The sequence below is a fragment of the Fringilla coelebs genome (assembly GCF_963513975.1).
Source record: "Fringilla coelebs genome assembly, chromosome: 6".
NCBI classification, from domain to species: domain Eukaryota; kingdom Metazoa; phylum Chordata; class Aves; order Passeriformes; family Fringillidae; genus Fringilla; species Fringilla coelebs.
This window is the reverse complement of record NC_140034.1, coordinates 25,321,208-25,342,723: the sequence shown is the minus strand read 5'-3', so window position 1 is coordinate 25,342,723 and position 21,516 is coordinate 25,321,208. Positions and strand designations below refer to the sequence as shown.

The window sequence follows — 21,516 nt, the reverse complement described above, 5'->3', positions numbered from 1 at the left end:
ATTGCAATGGGCAGCCGAGAATGTACCACTGCCTTCGAAACTACTCAGCCAGCCTGGTACTACTGATAACTGCATTTTTCTCCATCCCTCTGGCCTTCAAATGAGAAGTATTTGCCTTCAGATGGTATCTATTTAAATATTTGCATACCTGGTCCAGCCATGCACCCAAGGACTTTTAGACCATTGATAGATATAGCTGGTGAATGCCTCTGCATGGCCTTGACAACATTTCCAGCTCCTGTTTTGCAAGGGGAAATGGAAATGCAGCAAGTGGAACACCGCCGTTTCTATTTTCAGTGTGGAATCACTTGGGGTTCTTTGCTAGTGAAAAACCTGTAGCAGCAAGTGAGCAAACTCCCACAACACTCCCAGCTCAGAGATAAGGGCTGGTAAGAGTGCAGGGTGAGTTCCCAATAAGAAAAAACTTTTGGCAGATTCTTATGCAGCCCCACACCTGGAAAATGCAGGTTTGCAGTGCAGATGTAGCCATGACTGCCAGAAGGAAGTTTCGGTGCATATACCTGGATTACGCTTGCGCAATGAGAGTGGAAGGGAAATAAAAATTACTCAGGATGACATTTTTTACAATCCTTTCCACAGTGGCTTTTGGCTCCCATGTAAATGAGGAAGCACACAGACGGCTGTGGTGTTCTTCCTTATACCAGCAAACTCTCCTTAGAGCAGGTTGTGTCAGGAACCCTTTGGGAAAGGCAGAACAGAAAAAGAAATGGATATCCCTGTGCAACCTGGGGCCACAGCATTCTCCAACAGCCTGAGCTGGGCCAGGTGCCAGCAGCATAGAATTCCCCTGGCCAGCTCTTGGCAGAGCTCCATCATCCTGCGTCAGCAGCTTTGCTGCTCCTTGTTTCCATCGGGGTACAGCACAAACGAGGCACGGTCACCTTTTACACAACTCATCCGTTACATGGACAAGGGACACACAGCCGGCTGAAAGTCTGCTGCTGAAAGTAGTCTAGTATTGGGATGCACTACCAGCAGGTAATGAGGTGGAGCAGAGGATCTGGGCAAAGTGATTCTGTCTGCCTGAATGCTGGAGAGAAACTTGAGGAATAACTGAAGCAGTTAAAGCCACATCCTTCACTGCTATGAACTGGACAAGAGCTGTAGCTCCTGCAGTGGGGATGTGGGGGGGGGGGTGGGGCACAGCAGCACACATTCCCAGGATGTGTTCCCTCTTCCCACAGAAATCCCCTTCGGAATTTCCAAAGGGGTCAGAATTCAAACTGAAGCTGGGCCAGGTGATAAACAAGAGGTAAACCAGACACGGGGCTGTGCTACAAACCCCCAGCTTCCCCTGGCAAGAGCTGCAAAGTATTTGAGCTGGAGCAAAAGGTGCCATGAGGGCAGGTGGGCAGGTGCTGCCAAAACCAGCCTAAAACTCCCTCTCTAGTGGGCTGGCAGCCTAGTGCTGGAAGAGAGGGGGAATCCCAGCCCCACGATCCGCCTGCTGCAGCGGGTGCAGGAAACAACACCTACGTCTGCTTCCAAAATTAGCTGCAGCAGAAGGGCTGAGAGCTGCAAGCTGCTTAGATGGCTTACCACTGCTGAGGTGAATCACCTAAAATCCCTGAGAATGTGACCCCAGTGGGCGACTAGGTGCTAAAACGTTTCTTAAAAAGCAAACCAGGTAGATTCCCACGACCTCAGGGAGGTGGGCAATGAACTGTTTTACAGACTAGGTACGGTAATCTTTTTTTAATAAATACATATCTCACATGTACCAAAATAATTATAAACAAAAAATGTACAGTATTTACACAATATACAGTTGCTAAAAAGTGTAGCAATTATGACACACACAGTGTGAAACACACTTTTCCAATGCCCACAGTTAACATTATTGCTACTTTTGCCTAAGAGCCAAGATGGCACCAGTCCCTTGGTCTGACTCCTCCACCTGGGAAGCCTCACTGAGAGCAGCAGAGGTCAGTCAGAAAGGACAGGGACTGCCACCAGCCCAGCACAAATGAGCGTAGAGTCTCTGAAAAGGGGTGTTGGCATGAGTCCACCTTGCCACGAAAGGTCACTTGTTCCCTGTAGTACTTGATACCACAAGAAGCTCCCTGTAACCAGCAGGTTGGATGTGTAGTCTGTTACCTTTGTAGGGCTGAGAACATAGGCTATGTGGCTCTTTATCAAGTGGTGTGAATAATCACAGATCTGTACTGATGTTACACATCCCACTCCTGGTATTTAAACACAAGGGAGATCCTGGAACTGTCCTGTTACAATAACATACTCCTTCTCCTTACTGGGCAGTGTAGTATTTCCCTCCTCTTTTTTCTCTCCACATTGTGACTTTCTTTTTAGGTGAAGAAAGTCAGTCCTTTTTTATACATATGTATACAGTCACTTCTTTTCAGAGTAAGCTCTGCTTTAAAATGCCAGCTGTCGTCCTCCAATAAGGCAGTCATCATATATAAGCTGCAACGAAAAAAACCCAAAATGCTGTTAATGCAAAAATCTTACTTAAAGTATCATATCCACTCTGGGATAACAGCCAAATTCTACATACAAATTCTTCAGCAGTGTATAAAATTTCTACACCAAAACAGTTACATGCGCCATTTAATGCAGCACTCAGAACGTCAGAAAAACAAATCCTAGGGAGGAGAAAACCACCCACTAACTGGAATTTTCTCTCATGAGGTTCTGTGTCAGCAACAGAACTGTGTTCAGAGAACCATGCCGCATGAAGTTAACCTCCATTCCCTCATGTTACTTTTTACATTTTATTCTTACTCTGTTCACATGCTTGCCTCATCTGCCATTTTGCTGATTGCGTAATCTTTGGTATACCTATCTGTTACACAGCAAGAGGTCACTGGGGCATGCTATCAGAGTGACACCAAAAAATACCCTGCACAGAACAGGATTTTCCCCTTTCTCTTGTAAAAATGAAAACAGCTACTTACTTCATCCTCTGTGAACTCAGGCTCCGATTCACTGCTCTCTTCATCCTCACTTTCTGGCAACATCTGCAGGTCAGCTGTGGTCAGCTGCTTCAGCTGTTCCTGTATGCTTGAGTTGTCTCTCCCCCATGTGAGTTGATAGGGGGAATAGCCCTGATAGGTCACTTTGTTCACGTCTGCCCCATGTTTCACCAAAAGTGACACTAGCTCTGAATTCTGCAGATCCACTGCCAAATGTAGTGCTGTTCTGCCATTGCATGGTTCCTGTGTGAAAACAGCAAAAGGTTTGGTAGGTTAGGAGAGGCAGAGCCACTGTCAGATCTGTTGATTCTTAAAATTACTGTTCATTCTAATCAACTGATTCTTAAGAGCCCCCCTCGGGTAAATTCATGGTACATGTTACACACCTGTGCATTTACATCTGCTCCCAAGGACAGCAGATACTCCACAATACCAAGGTATCCCTGGATAGATGCTAAATGAAGACACGTATGTCCTGGAAGACATGAACAAAAGGAAAACTTGAGTAAGTCTAACTCAATGCCTCATCATTACTTAAAAGTCAAGATGATAGGCCAGGATGGTATTTAAATTTGCAATTCATTCATGGCAAAAGGGTGCTTTGCAGAAGAGCTTTCCAGCTTCCAGTATAAATAAAATGGTTGGATTTCAAAAAGATTTCTTGGAGGCTTTATTCCAGTGTTCGAGTGCAACTCATTACAAACAAAAAAAAGGAGGAGCACAGCAAAGGCACTCACTAGAAATGCAAAGTTCAAAGCCATGAGAGACTATAATCAACAGTGAGAAGGCCTACAAGGCAGTGCATTTCAAAGAAGTCAGACACTGCTGTATGCTTTGGGCTCCTCAAAAGGGACAAAATAATCCTTCTCCACCTCTCCAGAGATCTCTGAGACCCACAGGAGACCGGCCCTGCCCTGGGCGCAGCCCACCAACAGGAAGTGTTCAGGATGAGGAGTGTGTCCATACCGTTGTAGTTGGCTGCCTGCAGGACAGCCAGGAGGTGGTGTGGCTGGCAGTACTGCGTGAGCACGCTGACACTCATGAGGGAGCCCTGCTGGCAGGCGATGTGCAGGGGGGTGTTTCCTCGGAAGTCCCTGATTTCCAGGTCGCATCCGGCCTTCAGAAGATGCTCAGCAATTTCAGGCTGATCAGTTATCACTGCCAGGTGAAGAGGAGTCTGCAAGCATAAGAGCAAAAGCACTGTAAGTTTCACCATAAAACTGGCGCCAGCATCTAGGCAAGCAGACCTTTGTTCACTTGGTGATTTCTGCCAACAAATAAAAGCATGAAAACACACCCCATAAACTCAGTTCTTTATGCTTTCCAAGTTGTTGTACAGTTGCCCATTCATCTGGAAGCGATGAACTTTGGGCTCTCTGGATAAACCAACCACCAGCTGGTATGAAGGGTATCATTAACATCTCCATAAAGAGGGATGCAACCCATGGCATCATATTTGAAAAATGTGGGCGTTAAATGCCACTCTCTCAGGGGAGAGGAAGCATCGTACCAACCCCGGCTGGAGCCAGCTGGGGACTTTCCTAAACGTAGGCTTTGATTCAATTGATTCCATCAATTAAAACAAAAAAAATAAAGGGACTTTTTGGGGGGAATTCCCCAGAGCGAGTGTGTGGGTGTGGCAGGGGCTGATCCGGATTTGGGGCTATCGAGGTGAAAGTACCTGGCTGAGGTTGTTCTGGAAGTTCAGGAAAGCCCGGTCACCCGCTGCCTGCTGGATCACCTCCAGGCTCAGGGCTTTTTCCTCGTGAATAATGGCCAAGTGCAGAAAACTGCAGGGGGGAAAAAAGGAGTCATTAAGCCACGCGAGTTAACCCCCCCCGACGCCACGCTAGGGCCGGAGCAGGCCGGGCCGGGTCACGCGCGGGTGTCGCAAGCCGGGGCTTTCGGCGCGGCCGGGGCTTTCCGCGGCCGCGGGAGCCGCCTCTCCCTGGCGCCGCTCCAGGGACTTTCCGCACCCCCTCCCTTCCCTCCCGGCGCGGCCCAGCGCGGCGCCGCCCCGCCGGCAAGCACATCCTGTCCCGGACTGGTCGTGCCGAGTTCCCCGCCGTGTCCGAACCACCCCTGCCCCAGCTTCGACCCCCACTTACGTGTCCCCGTCCTCCGTCAGCTGCTGTGCCCAGGCGGGCGGCTCGCGGGGCTGCAGCCGTATGTCCTCCAGCTCCTTCACCAGCTGCCGGTAATCCTCCTCCTTCATGGAGTCCAGGCCGCTGTCGTGGCGGTCGTCGAGCGCGAAGGCGCCCTGACGCTCCTTCTTGGGGGGCTCGTAGCCGTCCATGGCGGGCGGCTCGGCGGCGCGGCGAGCGGCGATCATGACGGCGGAGCTGCGGGCACTGCGAGTGAGCGGCGGCGGCGGCGGCGCCTCGCATATACAGCGCGGCCGGGGGATTTCTGCGGGGGAGGAGCCGCGGAGGACGGGAATTTCCAGCCAGTCAAAGCTCGACCGACGGGTCCGGTCCTGCTCGGCGCCGCCGGCGCTGGCAGGGAGGGCGTAGTGGCTCGGGCCGCCCAGAAGGGGCGTCGGAGGGGAGGGAAGAGGCCGGGCCGGGAGGGAACTTGGCGTTTCTCCAGGGGGGAAGTACTCGCCTCTCCGGCGTCCCCGTCGGTACTTCCCTGCCGCGCCCCGCGGGGATTTCCCTGCCCTACCCTGCCCGATCCTGGGGCTCCCTATGCCTCCTCCCCGGCGGGTCCCGCTGCGGGGCCCCTGGAAGGCCGAGGAGCGCCCCAGTGCCGGGCACGGCTGGCCCTGATGGCGCCCCGCAGCCCCCGACACTCCGTCTCTTTCCTAAGAGGGGCTGCGGGATCAGAGAATAATTTGAGTTGGAAGGGTTCTATAAAAAAGTTTTTTTTCCCGTGTCTTGCAACTATTTTTGCCATCACTGAGTGTCTGTGCTTTTGTTTCCATTTTGTCATTTTCCCATGGGGTGGCATTCCTTTGAACAACAACTTAGGAGAAAATAAAGGCCCATCTAGACCAACCCCCCTGCCTTGAGCAGGGACATCTTCAACTGGATAAGACCCCCATCCAACCTGACCTTAAATTTTTCCAGGGATGGGCATCCGCCACCTTTCTGGGGACCTCTGGGTTGCCCAGAGGGTTCACCACCCTCATTCTAAAAAATCTTCTTCCTTATATCTAATCTAAATTGATCTTCCTTGTGTTTTAAACCGTTACCCTTTGTCCTACGGCAGCAGGGTAGGACAAAGCCTGTCCCCATCTGTTTTTATAGGCTGCAGTATGGTTGTCCCAGGAGTCTCTGGCCAGAAGGCCAGGCCGTGAGCATGGACACTCTAGAAGCTCCATCACCCCCTGAGGTGCAGTGTAGCATGGCTCCTCGTTCCTGCACAGTCTGCACAATGACAGATCCCTGAGCCTGTGAGGATCCCTTTGAAGTCTGATGAGAGGGACCTCCTCAGGAGTCATTAACCAGCACTTATCTAACGATTAGAAGCAAGCTCTTTTAGCAAGCCCAGGGCAGCAAAGTCATGGTAAAATGTCAGGGAATCAAACAGCACCGGAGCTGCTGCATTGGTGCACTGCATCGTCCCTGCTTGAGGAGTGTCCCTTCTTGGAGACACTCAGGCAGGATTGCGCATGATGGATGTCATGCTGCCATGCCTGCAAGTGTGCCAGTGCTGCCTCAGCATTTAGAGGATTTTGCATCTCTGCTGTGTAAGTTTTCACTCCATAACAGAACAAATCTTTTAAAGAAAGAAGAAATTACATCTTCAGCCACTCTTCTTACTTTCTCTGGCCATTCCTAGTGACTCTTCTCTGCTTTTTTTAAACTGCTGTCATGCCCATCTGTGGGTAGTAAAAACTGGATAAATGCAGGATCCCACATGGATAAAAGGCATTGTCTGCGGAGCTAACAGCACTGATTTTTTTTCCTGGTGAATTTTTGCTTCTGCTTCTCAGATGTAGGGGATTCCCATGAAGAATTTTTCTTCTCTTGCAACTATTGCTGGCCTCACTGAGTAACAGTGTCTGTACTTTTTTTCCTTTTGTCATTTTCCCATGGGATGGCATCCCTTTGAACAAGAACTTATGGGAAAATCCAAAGATAAAAGGAAGAGCCAGAGGAGAGGAAGAACGCCTGGCTTTCTGTCAGCAAATGTTTTTAATTTTCAGCCCAGCTGTGCCATTCCTGGACTTCTTTTCAGTATTCATCACTTGGCCTGGGACAATCCAGTGGTGCTTTTGGGCAGGTTTAGAAAAAAGCCGTAAAACTCTGTCTTTTTGAAGTTAAGGGTTATGAAAGTTTTGTGAACTTTTTGAAACAGTTCCCCCTTTTTAATGTAAATTGGTAGGGGAAATTTAATTAACAAATGAATCTCCTCCTATCTGCATCTTTTCAAAAAAGGAGGATGGGAGTTGAAAAGCAAGCTCCTGCTCTGACTAGCAGGGAAATTGAACCCAGCAAGGACCTTGCTCTCTGCAGTTGGGATTTTGCTAGAACCAAACAGACATTAAACTTGAAAACTCCTGCCCTAGCTGTGATGGCTGTAAACTGACTTCAGCCAAGGGAATTCTTTGCCTCTTTCTATGAGAGACCTCCAGCTGCCCTCGCAGGCCATCGTGGGACTATTTTTAGCAAGCATTTGCAAGCAGCCTCTTTTCAGAGGCACATGAGACGCTTTTATTTTGTGTGTTTTAACTTGGCAGTACTGCAGCCAGTGGTAGGTGGCGGAAAGGTGGTGGAAAATGTTTTCTGGATGGAAAGTCATGCTGAGGCCAGCCCACTTCCTGCCCCAGGGAGATGCTGCTGCTCGGCAGCCTGGCCCTAGGCATCATGGGGGGCCCCACACATGGGCCAGTAACTCTGGGTATTAGGGCACGAAAAGCATGGCTGCAGAAGGGATTTAGCCCTAAACCCATATGTAAAGCAGCAGCTAGCTGCAGGTGCAGGGGCCAGTGGAGCCTTCATTAACAATTAAGCAAACAAGGCTATGTCTTCGCTGTAATTCCTCACAGTTGGCCCAGTGGTACAATATTTGCCTGAAGGGATGACACAATAGAAGACAGCATAAAGCAAAGGTCTTGGAGTGGTGAAGGTCATGGTGCTGCTTTGTGCTGTTGAAGTACCATCCTTTTTATGTACCTATTTATTTAATTATCACATTCAAGCAGTTTTTCTATGCAATTTTATATATGGTCCACAAGAGAAAAAGAAGAGAAAGAAACAAACTCAGCTTTTTGGATATAGGGTGGAGCCTATCACAACCCTAGTTTCCTGTGGGGCCTCTCACCCAAGTGTTGCAGTTCTGGGAAGCTCAGACAGGCCCCCAGGGGATGGAGCAGCTGTACCTATCCAGGGACAGGGGTTGGCCCTGCTGAAACAGGAGCACTACTTCAAGTACGCTGCAGTCATCTGTGCCAGCCTGATCCTTAGTCTGCTTGTGTATTCTGGTTTAATACCTCTGCTACGTCTGCACTGATTTCACAGAAGTGTTTTCTGTGCTTGTCATTTTGAGAGGAGATTAACATTCGAATTTGGGATTATGTTAGCAGACTCTGCTGCCTGGTCCAGCAGGCACTTCAAGGCCAAAGGACTACCTGAAAGTTACTTTACCAATGTAAAAACTGTAACCACGGGAGGCGGTTTTGCACCTGATACCTAAGAGCTGGGTTTTGCAAAAGCCTCCTCCACTTCAGGTGCCCTGAGCACTCAGTTGGCAAGGCTGCAGTGTTGTAGGGATGTGATGTTTGTTTTTATTCTACCTTGCAGAAAGCAACTGGCAGGGCTCCTAGAAGCAGCCTCAAGTGTCTGAATACTGAAAAGGGGCATTAGGGTTTTAATCAGTTTTAAAAGTACGTGAAAAATTCTTGTGCTGCCTCCTCCAGCAAACACATTAAATTGTAATTTCCTGATTGCCACACTAATCATGACAACCATCTAGTGCTGTTGATTTACCAGAGTTGGTCCCACAACTTCATCTTTTTGTGACTGCTGCTGCATCATTAACTGTTTCTTCTCATTTAATCATGAAGACCATACGTGGCTCCTGGGAAATAAATATATCAGGAAATATATCCGTCAACACATCCGGCAAGATCTTGGCCCAGGATGTTAAAGCCAAAAGCAAAACAAATCAGTGAAGTAGACCTGCTGTCGGTACATGCATGTGCACATGTAGATACCCCTTGGAATAGGACTCTGGTTTGTTGCTTCAAAAGTCTATGGACTTAGCTTCCCTGGCAAGGGAAGCCAGGGGACACTTGACATTGTCATTTTGATAATATTTTGCAGTTAAAATCCACATATCTCAGTTTCCTATTTACAGCTGCTACAGAGATAAGAACCAGGCAGCTCCCAAGAATTAGTCCAGTGGGAAACAAGGAAAACGTATTTCCCTCCTGCTTTCTAATAATAATATAAGTAACTAATTTGAAAGCTTTAAAAAACCAGCCAAATAAGAGAAAGGAAAGTTATGCAAAGTCCATTTTTGTCAGTCAGGATGAAGGCTAAAGGTAGTCCACGTGTGCCATGTGGCCTGTATTCCTACCTCCTCAGACCTTTTCATCAGAGGTTTTTTTGGGTTGGTAATATACTCCAAAAAGCAGAACGGTGGATGCAGTAGCAAGCATTTCTGCACCTTATTTAAGCTGGTATAATATCCAAGCAAATAGTCTGCAGGGTAATTTTAGGCACATAAAGCCAAGGTCCAAATTAGGGCATTTAAAGTCCTACCCATGCGCCATGGACACAAAAATATAATTAGCTGCAGAGTCCTGACCAGAGTCTAATGGATCTAGAGCTCTGGTTGGCTACACTAGTCTGCTTTTATTTTTTGACTGCAGCTTATTTTTGGCATGTCTTAAACTGATGCATTGCATCCCTGGGAAGGTCTGTATTTCTCGGCATGAACTGTGGCCTGTTTATCAATTGGTTGCATTTCTGGGGATCCTTAGGGATGAGATGTACTATATCAATTTAAACTGCTTTTATTGTTATGCCTTAAGGGTAAATATAAGTCTAGTAATTTGAAATTTGCTACCACTTGGAAGACAAGTTTTCTCTGGTGTCATTCCCATTTTTCATGTGGAAGCTTTGTTAAAGCATGTTGCTCAAAAAGCTTTAAGCTGATGCTCACTGCCTGATGCAGCAAAGCTTGCTGCCACCCTTGTTTCATGTAGGAAAAAAGAATCCTGGGGAGGGAGAAGGCAGGTCTCTTGAGATTGTTTTACTACTTTCCCTCCAGCAATAACGTTGTTCCCCATCAGTACAGCCCCCTATGTGATTGCAGATAGAGTGGAAGCACCTAATGGGGAAAATATGAACTGGGAGCATGCTAATAATTAAAAAGGGACTTTCCCCCTGCAGACAGCTGTGACATTTGGTAATGTTGCAGTCTCTAGTTCTTCCCAGCAAGTAGGGATATTGCAAAGGTGGAGAGGGCAGAACAGTGGGACCATGCAGAAAACTGAGCTGGTGAGCATTTGGGAGAGATAGCTAAGCCTGGCAGAGTGGACAGGGCTGTGCACAGCAGGGAGCTACTTTTCCTTCTGTTTGGATTACAGAGAAAGTCAAAACTGGATCTGGATATAAATTACTCTGTGGTACTAGATGATATTTTGAGCAAATAGGGACCTTAACTGAGTTACTCTGGGGTTGTCAGAGCCTGGCTGCCTGTGGGCAGTGAGAGATGTCTGTTTCAGCACATAGTTTGCTCTGAACCTCTAATGCTCCCATGCAACCTCTGTGCCTAAAGTTGATGGGTGCAAATAATCCTGGATGAATACAAAAAGCCAGCACACGGCTCCTGTGTGCACAGTGGGAGCCCAGTGCAGCAGACAGGCGCACAGCAAACCTCAATTAGAAGCTCAACTGCGTTTGGGCCCAGGGATTTCCCTGGGGACGGATGTGGCAAACACAGGGGCTAATGAACTGAGTGCTGTAGCTGTGTGTCTGAGCTAGCAGAGGAGCTGCCAGGAGAGGAAGCAGGAAATACTAAACAATACTAACGGCATAGCCCTGAGAGGAAAAACCCACAAGAACAGAAGATGAACTTTGGGCCGTGTTCTTCCTGAAAAAGCCCAGGGACTGCCGGCCAAGGGACTGTCGAGGTCAGCTCCTCCTGTGCACACCCTCTTCAGAGGAAGGCAGGCTCTTTGCTCTCTGCTCCTTCTGGTGAAAGTCCTCTGGAGTCACAAAGCCTGGCAGACTGCATGGCTCCGGGTGTGGTAACCCCAGTCTGCCATCCACAATTTGCCTGAAGCTGGCAGGGGGTGTCAGCAGCAGCTGCTGCTAAAATAGCTCTTAAGGGGCTTGGCTTTTAGATACCTCGGTGCAAAACTCCCACCTGGGTGTTCTGGTGCTCTGCTCGGAATGTTCCAAAGGTTTTAACCTGAGTTTTTTCTGGGATAGCTGTGAGCTCTGCTCAGAGCTGGATCATTGGCTGTGTCAGCAGGGAGCATACAACATTGTCCGAGGGCTGGATGTGCTTCTGGTGCTGTGTCCTGGTCCAGCCCATCCTTCTTCTAGGCAAACAAATGGCTGTTGATGGAAGTGGGGCTGCAGCATCTGGGTTATCACAGGTATTCTTTGCAGGAGAGTAAGCTGGGAGAAAATCTCCGAGGGACAGCAAAGAGCTAGACTGCATTTAGAGGAGTGTTAGTGAATTCTGATTTATGCACAGAGAGGCTGAAGGCAGGCTGAGAGTGGTTAAATACATCTCATGTTCTGCATGCTCTGAGTATTGCCTGCAGTCCCAGGACGCAGGTTATAATAAAATCCTCTTTTTCTCACACAGGTCTCGTTCTCTCCTATTTTCATGCAGCCAACTGTGTACTCTGAGCATGACCTCTCCCAGGTGATGGCTGGCAGTAAGTTCAGGGCCACCACCACATGTGGGAACTAGGAAATGAGCAGTGCCATCCTGTGGTGCGGCTCCAGCTCTGCTGCCCAGCCGGTGGTCGGAAGGTGGCTCTTCCTGCCGGTCCTCAGGAACCCGAGCTGCATGTAAAAAATAGGAATTGGAAATAATGCTGCATCTTACAGAGTGGGCTGGGATCAGTGGCTCATTATTGAAGCTGTTTTGGGAAGGGAGAGGGAGCAGATGCAGATTGCAATGGAGATTTTCTAGCCTCTAAGGAGTTTAATTTATTTCTCTCCAAGGCTATATCCATTCCTGGGGTAACTTTTCATTCAGTGTACGCCTTTTAGGGCTTTGATTTCTTCGGATTTCATGGAAGTTATGTACTAACTTATGGTTGTGGTGTTTCCTAGACAGAAATATCTCTCCAGGGTCAGCCCCTGCCTTTCCTGGATAGATAGTTCATGCACAGCAGTAAATTCAGTTCTTCTGTGAAAACCCCATCCTGAGCACCTGCTGTGGTGATGTCTGTAGCCTGCCCATGGCATAGCCCTGAGGGCACTTGTTGCTGGCCATCCCTACATGTTCAGGAATCCTGTACAAATGGTGGAAACTGGTCCTCGAGTTCTTTCCAGACCAAATTTCTGAGCAGAAAAAAATATAACTTGCTTGGGAAAGCACTGACCTCTGGTAACAGGCTTAGGGTCATGGGTTTGGTTTTATGTTTAAGTCAGGAAGATTCATGGAGGCTCTGAAACACATTTGTGGGAAAGCCCACAAGGGAAGTGAGGTGGGAGGGAGTGATTCTCCCCAGAGCATTAAAGAAAATCCATATCAACTCCTCTTTGAAATAAGTATTTGACTGTCACACTATTTAATTCTTCTGCCTGCATTCACAGACACAAATCCTTTTTTTGGCTGCATCCTCTGCCTGCTAAAGCCCAGCATCCCACTGTGGCCATTGCAGCTACCTCCTGTATCCTCACCAGCTGGCAGTTCTTTGGCCCTGCAGACCTGGGAGACAGAAGCCATCAAAGTGTCCCGGTGTCCCAGGAGCTCTTGCTGCTGTAGCAGTGGTCTGCCCATTTGGGCTTTTCCAGAGAGCTCCAGGTGGGAAGACTTTCACATCAGCTCTGCTCTCTCTACATTGTCATGATGCTGTGCAGACAGAGCCTTACCTGTGACCTTCTGAATGTGGTGAAGGACCCCTGTGGGAAGACACCTGTGGTCAAGCCCAGAGCCTGACCGCTGCCCGAGCCCTCCCCTGTGGGCAGGCACGGCTCCAGGGCAGGGGCTCAGCCTGCCTTTGGGGGAGTGGGGAGCCTCTCTGTGCAGGAGGGGCAGGAGAGCAGCATCAGCAGGGTCTCAGCTCCTGGGGCAAGGGTGGGGTGGAGCAGGAATAGCTTACTGGGCTGTTGCCCTGCTGCCCTCACAGGTGGCACCCACTCAAGCAGAGTTTAGCTCAGGCTTTTAAAATCTTGTTGGGTGAGCTGCTGTGAGAAATCACACTACAAATGATCAAGCATGCATTGGCAGAGACAGGAACATTTCCCAAATGGTTTCTTCCCTAAGGACCATCCAGAGGCACCAAAATGCATTGTCTTACAGGAAGGATGGAGCCCCTGGGAGGTGGATTGGGCAGATAAAAGCCTTCTCCTTGGGAGCCCAGCTGCACATTAGTTTCAACTGCATCATCAAAGTGAGTCATTCAATAAAAACAATTAGCTGAGGAAATATCACTAAACAGTAATAATTATCCAAATGTCCTAGCATTGGCCATTTAGATGACTAAATCAACACAATCAATTGTGTTAATGAATGCTAATTCAAACCTAGTAACTTTCTGGTTTATTTGATAAAGAATTCACCTGCAGTGTTTGGACAGGATGAGGTGGCAGACCAGCCAGGTGCCTGCCTGTCCTGTGGGCTCTGTGAATGGGTGATCCCTAACCTGCCAGCAGCACATAGCAGTATTCCCTACATAGCTTGCGGAGCAGTAGAAGAGTGCTTAGATGATGTCTAGGTACCCTTCATCTGGGCAGCTTTTGTGGACTTCAGAGAGACTTATGCCCACACAGAAATGTGGTGAAGCCTCTCAGGAGAGGCTATGTTCTCCTTTCTGCCTCCTTGCCTGAAGGGTCTCACAGGGCTCTGAATCTCCTTAAGTGGATGACTGGATAAAGTCACATGAACAGCAGGGGTATGGAGGGAACTCATGCTTACAACTGACAATTACAGTTTCAGTCAAGAACAAATCACACTTGTAATTCGTGTTGGAAACTGACCCTCTGGCTCAGGTTTTTACTCTCTCCTCCTGTCCCAATCACTGGTACCTAAGCTCTGGAGACACAGGTGTTCCTGAAGTGCTTTATGCTCCAGAAGGACTGTGATCATCGTTCATTTTTTTGTGCATGGATGTTGTTTTGTTGTGTCTAGATGTTGATACGATGTTTGCCACGTCAATAGCTAGAAATTATGGATGTTATAGATCCAGTGGGGTTCAGCTTGGTCCTGGAATTACCCTCACATTTCCCTTAAAGGTGTAGTGAGCTTCTCCATCCCCACTGCCAGCACACCAACCCTTCTTAGTCCATACTTGTAAGTTCTTGAAAGAGGTTAATTCTTAAGAAAAGTTTGTTCTTTATCAGTTCTTCAAGAAAGAAATCACCAAAGATCCCAAGAAGGCAGCCTGCCCTGAAAACTGATGCCTGCCATACTATTTTCACATATCTGTAGAAATTGTTTTGTTTAGCTCTCCTCATGCTCTGCTAACACGGGAAGGAGTGAATGTGTCTGGCACAGGGACCAATGACACACTTTTGCAACATGGTGTGTGGGGTGGCTAAAACCCAGCCCATCTGAGGTGAGCAGCTGTCAGGCTGCACTCATGCTGCTCACACTGATGCTCTGTCCACTGAACCACATTTGTACCTCAGGTGAAAAACAGTGCAGGTATCAAGAAGGTGAATTTCTCCTGCTGCCTGCAATCCGTTCTTGCTATGGCATTGAAGGGTTTTCCAAGTGGGATTAACATGCAGGTGAGTCCCTACAATGTGCTGCAGCAGGTCTGGCTCTGTCCTCCTGCACTCACCATCCACAGGTGCAGCAGAGGGAACAGGAGCTGGAGCCACAGCAGGGAGCTGGGAGCCTTTGCCATGCTGTTGGTAGGAGCAGCCCTTGCACCACAAGGACTGGGCTTCTTTGCTTGTCTGCTAGTATTAACATTCATTTGCTCTCTGAAACAGACTTGGTTTATTTTTTTTTAAGGTCATTCTGTGTAACATAATCATATTGGAATAGAATTCTTCTGCCTAATCAAATGAAACTCCATGTAGTTAGTTTGTCCTTAGCATTTACTAATGAATGTGATTGTGAGGATTTAGTTTCTCACATGGTTAATAGGAAGGCATTTAGATAATTATAGCTGTCTAGTGTCTTTCCACTGCTAATCGCTTTTACTGCCTGGTTCATTTCCAGACCAGCAAGTGAAACTCTGGCACACAATTGTGCAGGGATGCTGCCCCTGTGGTTATATATTGCTGTATTCCTGATATGATGGTTTGTAGGTGTGAAGTCAGTTCCCAGCTCCAAGATAAATTTCATATGAGCTTCTGAAAATCACAGCCTTGCTGTGATCCACCTTTCCTACTTGTCTGCACCATGCTGGGTCATGCAGTCCAGCACTCCCTCCCTGACACTGGCCAGCTGAAGACACTTAAAGAAAAAAAATTTAAGCAGACAAATATGTAATGGTCCCACTCCTGGACTGTGTATCCAGCTGCCAGAGCTTTAGGAGCTTTTCCATGCACCTTTGTTTAGAAGCTGCAGTGATTTTCCCTAATCCCTTGCTGGACTTTGCCACATCTTTGATCTCCATGACATCCTGTGACAATGATGCTGAACAGAAAACTGCATCAAAAATCCCCAGTGTTTGTTTTAAAACTACTAGGTGGTATTTCAGTTGAGAAAAATCAATACTTCCGTTCAGAAAAACAGGGAATGAGATTTTGTTCTTCACCTTTTTAGGGCACCTGTGATGTGACTGAGATGTCACCCCCCTCTGCTGTCTCCTTTCTAAGCTTCAGTTAGTCCTGCTTCTATCTTGGTTATTTTTTTCTCAAATGAGAACATTTCCATACCTGGTTACCTTTTGCAGAACCTATTTTTTTCTGACAATCTTTTTAATACAGAATGCAAACTGTTGTTAAGAAGGATTTATAGAAAGGTAAAGAGATGTTTTCTGTTTTTTTCTCTCTTTAGTCCTATTAATTCTGTTAATTCTGGGTGCTTTTGCCGAAATGGAGCCCTGATCTCAAGTATCCATCGTGGCTCTGAAATTCATTTCCTAGTAAAACCAGTTCATTTAAAGTCTGTGGCACATACAGATTTTCCCCCTCAGGTACTGTATTGTGCATTTGTTCATGTGGAATTTAATGCAAAATCTAACTTCTTATTGCTGTGCATTATGAAATTGCATGATGAAATATTTCTGTACTTTTTAGCTATAGTTTAATCTTTTCTGAATAATTTTTGATCAACTGAAGCCTTTGCCACTTTGCCCTTCACTTTGTTTCTTTAGATTATGTGGTGAAAGACTTGGCATTATTTTCTTTTAAGCTCTGGGGGAGGAAACATGCCTGTTACACAAGCTAGTGAAGTATGTTACAATGATGATTATGGTAATGATGATTCTCATAACCTTCTTTGTCATTGCTCCGTCCTTTGATAGTTATCTTGTTGCTAACAAACAATTCAGAAGCTGTTTGGAGCAGTGCTATCTTCTTAGGACCTAAAGGGTCAAGGGCTTTCTGCCAGCAGGAGAGATGTCTGTACTGGTAAGATGAAGAGAAGCAGGAGGAAGCGATTTTTGGCTAATATTAAAATTAGGAGTTGTGACGGCTGGTCTGAGAGACATGGGAAGTCTCCAGAAACTCCAGCATCCCTCCCAGCAGCCACTCCTCAGTTTACTATGACGGTGTTTAATTTCAATTAACAAATTTTAGTTTAGTTTAGTTTAGTTTAGTTTATGATTACTTCCCCCTCGTCCTTTCCTGTTTACTCCCCCCATGGTTTTAGTGCGACACCCCTCTCCGTGCCGCTCCTTTCGCGATGGTGGAGCAGGGGAAAAGAAGAAGGCGGAGGGGAGGGGGGAAAGGGAAAGGGGCAGGGGAAGGGCAAGGCGCCCGTGCCCGCAGCCCGGCGGGAGGAGCTTCCTTCCTTCCCTCCTGCCCGCCCGGCCGGCGCAGCGCCGCTCCCGCCGCCGCTGTCCCCGCCGCTGTCCCCTTCCCCTGCGGAGCTCCGGGCAGGGCTGAGGGCGGTGCTGGGTTTCCCTCTAGCGGTGCCTGAGCCCTGCAGAAGGACGCCGTGTCCCTTCCAAGGGGCTCGGCAGGAAAGGCTGGGCTCCGAGCCCGCCAAGCTCCCCTTTCCGGCGGTACCCGGTCCCTGGAGACGGCGACGTGTCTCCAGGCGAACAGCTCTGCCTTCACAGCAAAACCAGTCCAGCCGTGCTCCCTCCTTAGGCTCCCAAGGGATGTCTTTACCAAGGACTCTTCTCTCCTTGACCATGTGGAGTCAGCGTTCTTGTTGCATTCTTGTTCAATAACGGCGCTGTTTGGTGCAGTCCAAGTCTGGTGGCATTTGGCACAGCATGCGTGGCACAGTTTAAAAGCTTGTTTCCAGGAATCTGTACCTGCATGAGTTGGGATGCTGAAGCATCGAGCTTGTCCCTGGTTACCTGATGCCTCTTTGGGGAAGTTCATGTCAGACTGTTTGACTTTCTCACTGATTTGCTATTTGCTATTACAAGCAACAGGCAGAAATTGGTAAAAGTAACACTAGAATTGTTGAACACGACCATACTATAGGTCTTCAGAAAACAAAGCATTACACATATGACAACTGAAGCAAAAAGCCTTTTACAGATTAGAAACTCTTCACAAATAGTGTCCAGAGATATTCACAGTTTATCACAGAATATTCTGTGTTGGAAGTGACCCACAAGGATCATTGAGTCCAACTTTTAATCTTTAGCCACTGCATGAACATATAGTAATCTCCTTCTCCACAGCTACTTGCAGGGCCTTCAAGTACTCTCAAGATATCCTGGGCAGGGTATGGGATTTTCAGATGATTTGAAAAATATCCCATGTCTCAGGGCAGTTGCAAATGGGTAGCTAAATCCTCCAGCTCCTCTTAGCTCTAGTATAAATGGCATCAGTGAGTGAATTGCAGACGTCCTTGATGGCAACAGCTCAGAGCAATACGGAGCATGCTGGCTGGAGCCCCAAGGCGGGGTGTGCCTGCAGGGTGTCCTGCCTAAGGATGGGGTACCCTGTGCCCACCTTCCTGGAGTTACTCTGAGCAAACATCATGCTTGCTCCTGCCCACTGACTGTGAATGCTAGAAAGCTTGATGCAGATATTTTTAACCTGTCCTGTGCACAATTAACCGAACCAAACACCTGGGAGGAGTAAAGTGCAGGACCTGCTGACCCAAGCCTTCAGGCCAGTCTGCATTGCATCATTACCTTGTGCCCTTATGCCACTGTGTTTCAGAGTCAACCTCTTTCCCCTTGCTCAATCTGACTGCACATTCTCTTCTGAGACAGGTAAGACTGATGAGGCAATGCTCCCTGTTGTTGACCCACATTTGATCATCTTAGCATGCTGTCAATATCACTTGGATTCTCCAGCACTGTTGTTGGCCTTGCTTCCTCCATGTATTTTCCTGCTAACCTGTTATCTTCCTCCCTCTCAGTCCCTTCAGCAGCAGCTGCTACAAGCCATTACAGGGCTGCCCTCTTCTCATCCTAAGTGGGTCTTGTAATGAGAAAAGGAAACATATTTTTCCTTGATGTCTGGTAGGGGAAGCAGGTGATTCTTCTGATTATTGCCCTTAAAATGAATAAGCTATTAAGGGTACTTTAAAATGTTATTAGTGTGTTGAAGCAGTAATGTTAATAGTTAATTCATGCTCAATAACATTATATCTTTTAAATATTATTATTATTATATTGTCTTGTCAGAACAGCTTTAAAGGTTCTTCATGGGCTTTTAGTTAAGGCAAAGCACCAGCGGTGGGAACAGCAGAGCAATGACTGTGGGTGTGCACCCAGCTCTGGGAGAGACGCAATCATGGGGCTCAGACACTTCAGTTCAAAGCTGTGGCAATGAGAGCTGCTCCTCAGTGATTGTCTGACCCTGGCCTGGAGGCTGTGGGTGCCACGCTGCCGTGTGGTGAAGGACTGCAGCTGCTGAGTGTCCGGCGTTTCTGCCCTCATGCGGACCCACGGTCCCGGGGATCCTCAGCCCATCATCCTACAGGATGCCTGGAGTGGGCTTGGTGTACTGGTGCTTTCCTTGGAAACAGCCCCCCCTGCTCATTTCTTCAGCAGCTGGGTGGTTATTGCACTGAGGACCTTGCATCCCTTCCTCCCAAGGTGTCTTGGAAGCCCTTAGGCCAGTGAGCTGCTCATCACACACCTTTGGCAAGGTGCTGTTTCATGGAGACTCTTCAAAATTTCTTATGTTGCAGAAAAAGGAGCAACTGGGGAAAGCTTTCTGCAGAAGAGGTGGTGTCAGCTCTAGTCCCTGGACACAGCTACTCCATGGCTGTTTCATGGGAAAGATAAGCTCTTATTGGAGTATGGCCTGAAGCCCTGGATGTCCGGCTCTCCTGGTGAGCACTCCCATTCCTTCACCATCTTTCACAATATCCTGAAGATGCTGATTGTTTGCAAGAGCGCAAGAGTGGATGGATAGGCCAATCTATTAAATAAAATTGACAGCACTCAGAAATTGCCTGAACCAAAGAGGGCTCTTGAGAGAATATTCAGAGACAGTACCACTTTATGCTTTCCTGTTCCTACATTTTTCTCCAAGCACCTGCTTTTGGCCATTGAAGGAGACAAAATATGAGATTAGATTGACTTTCAGCAAGTAAGCAGGACATTTTTATTAAAATATATCTATAAAATAAGAAATATAAAATAAGAACTATAAAATATAACATGCATGTATATTTACAAAGCTACACAGGCCTTTCTGTACTGTCTTCTTGATAGCATTTTACAAAATCCCAAGTTTTTTTGTGAATGAATTTTGGGTGGTGATTCTAGCTGTATAAGAAAGCTTAAAATTAACCAGTAACAAAGAAATGACAATGAGAATAACATTAAGGTTGCAAAGTTAAGCACTCAGAAGGAAGAAAATGCCAAAATAAAGGGACTTGTACTCTTAGGATTGTAATTTTTTTGGAAATTCCCAGTCTTATGTCCTGCTGTGTGTACCAGGAGATAGAATTGCTTTACACAGTAATACTCTGTTTTTACCATAGGCTCCCTTGCTGGTTTATATCCCAGTGTGGAGAGTGTCTAGCTTTGAATAAGAGCACAGAGTGAAGGAGCGAGCAGCCTGCAGAGTCCTCGCTCCTCCTGCCACCTGCAGAAGCCCATGGGCAGAGAGAGGAGCTGCTGGTGAGCACTGCTGATGGTCATCAAGTGCTATGAGATGGTCACCCAGTGCCCCTGAGAGCCTGCCAGTGTGGTGGTGATGCCTTCAGTGAAATCACATTTCTCAACAGAGGGTTCAGGTGGCTGCTCATTCTGGATGCTGACTGAGGTCACCTGCTGCTTTGCTGCAGAAGTGTTTGTCCCACCTCACCTCCAGTCAGCTAAAGCTGTGCATGCCTGACAGCTCCACTTATTACTTGTGAAATTTCTGTGTCAGGGCCTAGTTCTAAATTTCTTTTTCACTGGAAGCAGGATTAGCTCATAGTATACATAAGCACATACTTTGAAGAATGTAGCTTTCTGCTTAAGGCAGTGTCCATGCAGACATTTATATTTAGGTACTTTACTGTAAAAATAACATGAGAGCAAGTGTTTTGGTGACAACAGCACTGATATCCAGAAAGTTATCTAATGCTTTACATACAAGTACATGTAAAGGGTGAAAAATTGGATGTTTTGGTATAATAATATTTCCACTATGATCAGATAGGTATATACAGATAGCTTTCATGCTGGCAACCTGATAAACATGTATCAGCAGCAACTGATACAAAGATGGTCTCTCCTTTAACAAATGAGCACTACTTGTGGTGTTTAATACTGCAGTGATGTGTAATCCCTCTGCCCAGGACCTCCCCAGCCTGCTGGGCAGGTGTTCTGGCAGATTTTGGCACTTGAAAGTGAAATCTGCTCTTCTTTAACACCAAAATTTTCATGAGCCGCAATGTTTTCTTCTTCCTGTTATCTCTCATAAATTTTCAGTCCTTTTTTTTGTCTCTGGTAACACTTCCACTTACCTTAGTGGTTGTCTTTCTGCTTCAAATGTAACCCTTTTTTTTTGTTGAGCATCACATTTGTCAGCATTTCCCATCTTCATCTCTTCTGCTCAGGTAGTTTCCCCCTAGTGGCACTGTTGCTCTCTGGGGTGATGTTAGGAATGCCAAATGGCACTAGGCCTGTACAGAATCCTTGGCCCACACTAAAAATAAGGGTTTCCCTATGGAAACATGGATGTGGGACAAACCGTGGAGACTGAGGGTGGGTTTGTCATGCTTGGGCTGAATCTTTCAAGGACCACACAGAGACCAAAAAAAGCTGAGATGTCTCATTTAGGCTGTGGTGAGTGGCCCCTGAAAGTTATTGTCACATGAAAGGTGCTTTTATTCCCCCCAAAAAACCTCCAAACAACAAAAACCTCACTGTTTTCATAATCTGTTA

General features: G+C 47.3%; 1 protein-coding gene across 1 annotated transcript; it reads right to left on the bottom strand.

Moving 5' to 3' along the window:
• Nucleotides 1-1,701: 1,701 nt before the first annotated feature.
• Nucleotides 1,702-5,450, bottom strand: NFKBIA (NFKB inhibitor alpha). The gene is made up of 6 exons (XM_084207378.1): nt 5,063-5,450; nt 4,636-4,744; nt 3,921-4,131; nt 3,341-3,429; nt 2,937-3,197; nt 1,702-2,445 (listed from the first exon to the last, which is right to left on the bottom strand). Exons 1-6 carry the CDS (start codon nt 5,284-5,286, stop codon nt 2,398-2,400), a joined length of 942 nt encoding a protein of 313 aa, XP_084063504.1. The 5' UTR covers nt 5,287-5,450; the 3' UTR covers nt 1,702-2,397.
• Nucleotides 5,451-21,516: the final 16,066 nt, after the last annotated feature.

Excerpts from the sequence above, each read along its gene's own strand:
- NFKBIA (XM_084207378.1), bottom strand. The coding sequence starts at position 5,286 with ATGATCGCCGCTCGCCGCGCCGCCGAGCCGCCCGCCATGGACGGCTAC. Across the intron at positions 3,430-3,920 it reads GCAGGCAGCCAACTACAACG|GACATACGTGTCTTCATTTA; the intron begins GTATGGACACAC and ends CATGTCTTCCAG. Across the intron at positions 2,446-2,936 it reads CTGAGTTCACAGAGGATGAA|CTTATATATGATGACTGCCT; the intron begins GTAAGTAGCTGT and ends TTTTCGTTGCAG.